This window comes from Solanum verrucosum, unplaced genomic scaffold (genome assembly GCF_900185275.1).
Source record: "Solanum verrucosum unplaced genomic scaffold, falcon-dt-bn FXZP01000462.1, whole genome shotgun sequence".
In the NCBI taxonomy this organism is placed as follows: Eukaryota; Viridiplantae; Streptophyta; class Magnoliopsida; order Solanales; family Solanaceae; genus Solanum; species Solanum verrucosum.
In genome coordinates this window covers 207594-216527 of record NW_026019987.1, presented here as the reverse complement: position 1 = coordinate 216527, position 8934 = coordinate 207594, and the positions used below count along the sequence as shown (strand labels likewise).

General features: G+C 28.9%; 1 protein-coding gene across 1 annotated transcript; it reads right to left on the bottom strand.

Moving 5' to 3' along the window:
• Positions 1-3012: 3012 nt before the first annotated feature.
• LOC125818484 (agmatine hydroxycinnamoyltransferase 1-like) lies at positions 3013-4475 on the bottom strand. The gene has a single exon (XM_049497972.1). It carries the CDS (start codon positions 4416-4418, stop codon positions 3087-3089), a length of 1332 nt encoding a protein of 443 aa, XP_049353929.1. The 5' UTR covers positions 4419-4475; the 3' UTR covers positions 3013-3086.
• Positions 4476-8934: the final 4459 nt, after the last annotated feature.

Here is an 8934-nt window from a genome sequence, read left to right as displayed (position 1 = left end):
ATATAAATTAAATAATTTATGGTAGATTTTTTTTTCCATAAACAACTTTATTATATTATTTCATAATATGTTCCAAATGTTCACACAATGCCCGTGCATCATTTACAACCCAAGAAACTCTATATAGAAGAGAATTTTGCTAAATTATGAGCTACCATATTTCATATTCGAGGAATATATAAAATATAGATATTTTTAAATGGACTTATTAATCTTCATATATCCTTACAAGTGATAGCTATTTCTTAGGACATCGTTATCTTTTTTTTGTAGCATTTGCACCATTTTTTTTATTTCGGATAAGATATGAATCCTTGACTAATCATTTTATAAAACAAGTTCCAAACATGGTAGTTGGGGGATGCAATGAACAATTCTAAATGGCCACAAATGTTTAAAAGACCATAATATTCTTATTGTTAGTTTTACATTTTTAAGAGTACAAAGACAAATATGATCATTATATATCATTTCTTTTAGTTCTGTGAGATACTATATTCACGTTGTCATAATTTATATGACACACTTTTTTATGCAGTGTAAAAAAAACATATTTTTTTATATTGAATAAATACTTAATGACATTATCAATATTTTATCCATAATAAGTTTTATTTATTTGAAAAAATAAAGCTACGAGAATATATTTTTCTATTTAAATTTGATTTATTCTAAGAATATCTTTTGAAACGTTACAAATTTATCATATTTTAAAACTCTATACCAGACAAATTACATTATATAAATCAAGACAAAAAATATTATTTAATTGGTCAAATAATTTAAAATTTGAAAATAATATTTAAAACAAACTATAAATATTTTTAATTATAAATTATCTCATTAAGAATAATTTTAGAATTAAACTACTTTTAAATAAAACGGTAAAAACTTTTAACACAAATTTAAAAGAATATATGTTTACTACTAAATTGAGTTTGACGTTTTAAAAAGGGATAAGGGTATGAAAAATACCCCAACTTTGGTCGGATTTGCTGTTGCGATACTAAACAATTTTTTTAAATTTTTTATTTTTTTTTCGGTAAATCACGAAAAATGAGTAATTGACTAATAAAAAACAGGAAAAATATGAAAAAAAATATAAAATTAACGCCAAAAATTCACAAATAAATATAGTAACCTTAAATTCAATAATTTCAACAATTTTTTTAAATTTTTATTTTTTTTCGATAAATCTCAAAAATCTGTAATTGATTAATAAAAAATATGAAAAATATAACCTAAAAATTCAGCATAAAGTCATTTTCATATTTTTCATATTTTTTATTAATCAATTACTCATTTTCGGGATTTATAGAAAAAATAAAAATTTAAAAAAATTGTTGAAATTGTTGAATTTAAGGTTACTATATTTATTTGTGAATTTTTGGCGTTAATTTTAAATTTTTATTTTCATAATTTTTCCATTTTTTATTAATCAATTACTCATTTTTGGGATTTACCCAAAAAAAATAAAAAATATAAAAAAATTGTTGAAAACGGGTCAGGTAGTTTATTTAAAAGGGGGGTATATCTAGACCTTTTCGAATAGTTGAGGGGTATATTTGACCCTTTTCCCTTTAATATATTTGTCACGTGGTAATGTAAAAATGACGTGGCAATTCCATTTGGCATTTAAAGAAATGTAAAATGAGTTGGATATTTTCAGCAAGCCAACTAACTCCCATAAGGGCATATCTAGACGAAAAGTTGGATGACGAGGGGACGAGTGATCCAACTTTTAAACGGGGGGTATATCTAGACCTTTTCGAATAGTTTAGGGGCATATTTGATCTTTTTCCTCCCTTTTTTGTATGATTAAAGCGGAAGACTAAAAATGAACTGCTTATGAAATTAATAGAAATAACAAAATCAACACATAAATTCATAACCTTGGAAATAGAAAAACAACCAAGCAATATTCATCAATCACTAATACTTGTCCACTTTTGAATTAACACGCTTATTAAGAAAAGGGAAAAGGGGCAAAAATACCCCTCAACTTTAGTTTATTGTTTGATTTTACCTTCGCCGTTAAAATGAAGTTAAATTTACCCTTCCCGTTACTAATTTCACCAAAATTACCCCTCATTAAACAGAATCCCCAAAATTGACCCAAATTACCCAATTTTAAAAAAAAAAAACCCTATTCCCTATTTTTAACCCAATGCCCCGACCCCTCTAGAGGATAACCCGATTCCATATTATTTAGCTTCTCTGGGAGTATGCTCGGGGTGGGGGGTGATAATATAAAAAATTGAAATTAGAAATAATTTTTAAAAACAAACTTTAATTTTTTTTGGGGGGGTGGGGGTGAAAAAATAAAAAAATTGAAATTGAAAATATTTTTCAAAAACAAACATTAAATTTTTTTTTGGGGGGGGGGGGATCGGGGTGAGGATGGGTAAAAAAATTAAAGTTGAAAATGTTTTTTTAAAAATAAACTTTAAATTTATTTGTTCAACAAAAAAATTGTAATATGAAGTTGGAGGAAAGTTTTGGCAAATGTTTTCCTTAAGTTTTGAAGGGAAGTCATTTTCCTTCAATTTGAGGAAAATAAGTTGATTTGGAAAACATTTTCCTAAACATTTTACCCAACCAAACATGAGAAAATTGGAAAATGTTTTCCTTCATACCAAACACACCCTAAATCTTCAAGTCATTACAGTATGAACTCTTATTCTTCTATTTATAGTGTAACATAGAGGCATACAAAAGGTTGGTCATAAACATGACATTAATCATGAATATAATGGAGGAGGTTATGGAGGTGTAATGTTACAAGAATAGTGGTTATAAAGGTGGAGGTTGTGGAGGTTATGGAGGTTATGATTATATTCATAATGGAGAAAAGTTATGAAGATAATGGATGAAAGTAACTTCTTGGTGTAGTGGACATCCACACTATAATATGTTATAACAAATCACAATAAGTGCCAATTTAAACTTCTTCTCCAAAACATATAGATCATCAACATGACAATACATAAAATTACTAGGAAAAAATAATAACCAAAAGTTTTAATATGCTAAAAACAACAAAATATACCAAAACACCCCCACACCAACCCCATAAGTAGGTCTTCTCATTTTGCTTTCAAATCTAGAGAGTAACAAATTTTCTTGAAATTTGTTAAATGGTGCTCATATAAAGGAATAAAAGCATCAATGCTTCCATCTCCAATAAATGATGGCACAAGAAACATCATCCCTTCTATTGGATAATAAGAAGGCATAAACACAAATGGGCAACCAGTACCAAAATCCAAGTCATAAAATGGAAACCTCAACCAACTATGAACTTCCAAGTTTGGACTAAGTGAATCCTTCTTCATGTCTGCACTTGGTATTAAATCTTGTCTAGTCATCACTTTTTCATCATTTGCAAAATCAATAAATGACTTGAAATATTTGTCATCAACTTTAGTAATTGCATCATGAATAATCTTTGTTGCATAGTGAAGTGGCTCATCTAGTAAGTCCTTCACTTTTGATGTTGGAAATGCCCATAAGACTATATTACCAAAAAATTCATCCGGAACCCTAGGTATAATTCTTCTCCTTCCATCAACCGATATTCGAATTTGGGTATTTTGTAACGCGTTTAAGTCACGTGATTTTGTAATAACCCTCCACAAATGGGCTATTAGACTTTCGAACGTGCTATAAGTTTTGGCCTTTTCGTTCATAAAAGATGCGTGCGCCTTGAGTTTCCCTAGGTACTCCAAGGTGAAATGGACTTTGTGGACTATGATATTGTTCTCTTTATTTTCGTCGTTGTTGATGTTGAGTAACTCCTTGTTTACTAAGTTGGACACGAATTCGGCCCCAATATGGTTGTACTCTACGAGGGGCGGGTCTCGAGATCGGAATATAGCACGGTCATTCACCGGGAGGGGTGTAATTTCCATCCCTCGGCATGCTTGCCCCCACGCGACAAAAAAGTTGCTTGCAGCGTGGCCGTCAGCTATCATGTGGTGGCCGGTGAAACCGACCACCACAGAGCCACACGTGAAACGTGTGACTTGGACTTGTATCAACTCCACTACATCCTTTAAACAAGGGTGCAAGGAGAGCATAGAGGGCGAAGGCTTTAAGGGTAATACTTCATCCAATGAGGCGTCCACAGAAGCCTCGATGAATCGAACACCCTCATCATTAAGAAAAACTCCTCGATTACCATGTTCGTCTTCGCCTATTCGTCCGGCCCACTCTCGATAAATCGATAATGTCTTTCGAAGTCCTGTTTCAATAGTGGAAGTTTGAGGGGTGGGTGGTTTATAGGCATATATCATAGCCATTAGAGCATCAAATGTTACATTGTCAAAGATATTGAAAGGAATATGAGTTGTAGTTGAAGGAGGAGTTCCTTCATACAATGGCTTGATGATTTTTGAACTATCAATTTTCACATTCATGGCTACTAAATTTTTTTTAGGTGCTTTCTTCTCTAGAGAGGTATTTTTTGTGTGATGTGAATGTGAATACTAGGCACTAGATATGTCTTGTTTATGGTTTTGATGAAAGTGTTATAAGAAAAATGTGAGTACTAACACTTTTGTCTTATTTGTTAATAGTACAAAAAAATTTCTTCCACATATTTCATATTCTTTCTATTTCATGTTATATGTCTTAAGGCACAAGTACTCGTAGACTATGATCGAAATCTCAGAGATACATTTTAACTAAATTAAGGTCCTACTACCCGTGAACCTATTTATTTTTCATTTTGTACACCTTTTTTATTTACGTGGCATCCAAACACCTCCCACGTGCCACAACTACGTGGAATCACGGAGTGTGTCATGTAAGCCAAAAGGTGTATAAAATTACAAAACAAATGAGTTATCGGGGTAATAAGACCTTAGTTTAGTTAAGGTGTGTCTCAGAAATTTCGATCATAATCTAGAGGGATACTTGTGCTTTATTCCTTAATTAAATTGATCACAAAATTTTAGAAAATAAGAAGATATTTCTTATATATTATATTGTTTAACATATAATTATGTGAGATATAAGTATTAAACATAAAATATATGTTAAACTAAATAAATTAAGACATGAATATTATAACAAGATGACTATTCACTTTTTTTTTTTTGTTATATAAAGAGAATATGGGAATAAACTTTAAAACTTTCTGGTTCTTTTGGAGTGATTAAAAAAAATGACTATAGGAGGAATGAGAAGAAGATTATTTTTTGTATTTTTTTTAATGAACTTTGAGTATTGGTTTAATTATTTTATTTGGCTTTAAACTACCTTTAAAATGTAAATTAAATAATTCATGGTAGTTTTTTTCTTTAGTAAACAACTTTATTATATTATCTCATAATCTGTTGCAAATGCTCACACAATGTCCCTGCATTTTACAATCCAATTTGGGTTGGTCGAATCTTAAGAAACTCTATGTAGAAGTGAAATAGAGAATTTTGCTAGAGCTAGTCTATTTTATGTTCGAGGAATATATGAAATGTTGATATCTTCAAAGGAATTCATCAATCTCTATATATTTTCGATTTCAGTATTTTACGGTATGGTAAATCGGTAACTATAATTTGTTCAACTTTAACTAATATATACTCGTATAATAAAGTATTATGACTTGGACAATTCAAAAAGGGTCTCACATGTTGAAATATATATATTAATTCCAAAGAAAGTACAAACTACTTTGTTAATCAATTTCATTTAAATATATTTCAATCAAAATAGAGTAGTCAAAGTTTTCTAAAACATTTAGTTTATACTCCCTCTGTCCACTATTGTTTGTCAGGATAAGGTTTGGCACTACCATTAAGAAAAATTTAATATAAAGTGCAATTTGACTAATATAACCCTACTATCAATCATTATGAATATTGGTCTTCATTAATAGCCTATTGAACTAAAGAATACCTAGTCTTAAATGTATTTTTACCGTGCAATTTCACATTTAATACTATTGTTTGTTAGGAGTATTAAATGCATAAAGACTAAAGCAATCAAAAGTGAACTAAAGAATACCAACAGACAACTTTTCAATTAAACTAAAATTTTCTACACTACTTCAATGAAATTTTTTACCGCTTTCTTCGTGAATGAATTTTTTCAACTTTCAAATTTAGAATATGTAAAATGGTCAGTACTTTTTGAAAGTAGTTATGTAATTATTAAGGGCAAAATTGGAAAAAAGTGATTAATTAATTCTTGATTGTTTAAATTGACAATTAATTTCGGATAACTATTTTTAGTATACCTGACAAACAATAGTGGACGGAGGGAGTATTATGTAACTATATACTTTGATATGGTATTCGATATTTCGGTATATTGTTTCTAAATACCAAATATCATACCGAGTATCAAAAAAAAATTAAAATTTATACCATTTACCTTATCAAATTCCATAATACCAAAATTATGATATTAAAATTTTTGATATAATATAATAATTCAATATATATCATACCATATCCACCGCTACTTGTAGCTATTTTCCAAAACATCTTATCTTCTTTTATAGCATTTTGTAAAACACGTTCTAAACATTTATAAATATTTATGGATAATAATTGCAACTGGCGAGTCGATGAACAATGCTAAATGGCCACAAATATGTGGACCAAAAATGGCCATAAATATTTATGGATAATATTTGCTCATACAATAAAAACAAATGAGGGGAAAAGTCAATATTAATAACTTCATAAAATATAAATTAGAAAAACTAAGACACGTAAATTATAACGAGGTAACTATTATATAACTTTCATACAAAGGGATTTAGTAATAGTTTTTTTCTAAATATTTTTTTTTTCTTATATAAAGAGAATATTGTAATAAACTTTAAAACTTTATGGTTCTCTTGGAGTGATTAAAAAAAATTGATTATAGGAGGAATGAAAAGAGGATTATTTATTGTATTTTTTTTGTAATGTACTTTTAATATTGATTTAATTATTCTATTTTGATTTAAACTATTTTTAAAATATAAATTAAATAATTCATGGTAGTTTTTTTTCTTCCTATTAACAACTTCGTTTTATTATTTATAATCTGTTGTAAATATTCATACAATGTCGGTGCATCATTTACAGCCCAATTTGAGAAAGTCGAATTCCCAAAAAAAATATGTAGAAAAGATTTTTATTAGATTATGAGCTAGCATATTTCATATTCGAAGAATATATAAAATATTAATATTTTTAAAGGGACTCTTCAGTCTCCATATATTCTTGGAGAAAATGACCAAATGACCTTCCAATCTATTAGTCGATTTTCAACTACACACTTATATTTTAGGAGGATCCTATTATCTCCCTGAACTATTTTATAGTAGAATTATTTGCTGCCTAATGTTGAGTTGGCAAAAAAAGTGTAATTCACCTTCTTAAGGAGAGTGAGAGGCAAACTTTCTTACTTTTTCTTTTTCATATTAATTTTCTGATCTTTTATGTTTTTCATTTTACTTTCTTTATTTTTTTCATTTTACTTTCTCTCTCTTCTTTCTCTATTTCTTCCGTACTCCACCAAATTTAAGTTCCCCGATGAAAAAAAGAGAGTATGAAATCATCTCACTATTAATAATTGTTACTAGTGACGCTATGTCCTTCTTCTTTTTCTCAAAAGAAATTGACTTCACTTGCAAAAAATAGAAAGACACAGGATCAAATTAAAATAAACACTTTTCCATAGCCAAGTGTTCATAAGTTCAAGCACAACACGAAATTGAACAATATATAGAAAACCCAGTTGAGTAAATAAAACTAACAAAGCATCAAGGTCAAAATTAGTATCTTTTACAACTAAATTTTTACTACTTCAACTACAACAACACACAAAATTGAAGAAATCCATATTCGAATCAGATCCAAAAGTTGATTACTATATAAGTATATCAACATCAAATTTTTGAATATGAACAACCCAAATAAAATTTCTCCTTTTAGATTATTGTAAGCCAAATCAATATGCTCAAGACTTCGATAGTTGGTAAACTGAAGGATTTCACCAATTAAATTCATATTTCATTCTTTTTTTTTTAAATCTTTCCAAACTCCAACAATATTCTCATCAGAGAAAACCCATTAAATATCGAACCTAGATATTCAAGATTGGCTATGTTATTGTGTTTTACCGGAAAAATAAATTTCATATGCATATATAAGATCTATAGCTTTGTCAAATTTTTGGTTGGCGACGGATATCTCTGATAAAATTGTTCCCCAAAATCAAGATATTGAAGTTTTGAAGCCGATGAATATCCAATGGTATGAGACCCACAAATTAATTTTGAAAAAGGTCCAAATATTACATGTTGAAATAGTTATATAAGAAAATTGGGAACTTAGATTAAGAAACTAAATTTTTTGAGGTTACAGATGGAACTTGAAGTTTCCACTTCAATGACAGAAATTTTTTAGTCAAAGAAAAGGATAGAAAAAGAAAAAAGAAAAGAAGAAACCGGCTGAAAAAGAAAAGAAAAAACATAAAAGGGAAATAGAATAAAGAAAAAGAATAATTATATTTTTACATAAAAAAAGTACCATATATTACGTGGCACCGCGCGTGCAACACACTGCTTACCATAAATCTGGATGTGACCTTTTAAGGGGCAATATATTCCACTTTTAAAATGTTTAGGGGGATAATAGAACCCCCATAAAATATAAGTGTGTAATTAAGAATTGACTAATAGATTAGGGGTTCATTTGAACATTTTCTCTATATTCTTGCAAGTGATAGTTATTTGTTTTTTAGCATTTGCACCATTTTATTTTATTTTTTGTATCGGATAAACTATGGATCCTTGACCAATCATTTTGTAACATGATCCAAACGTGGCAAGATGGCTAATCTTAGAAATGTTAATTTTACATTTATAAGAGTACAATAAAACAAATATGACACACACTCACACACACACACACATATATACTAGGGGGGAGGCCC

What these genes read in the sequence shown, in the direction of transcription:
- LOC125818484 (XM_049497972.1), bottom strand. Translation starts at nt 4,418, where the DNA reads ATGAATGTGAAAATTGATAGTTCAAAAATCATCAAGCCATTGTATGAA.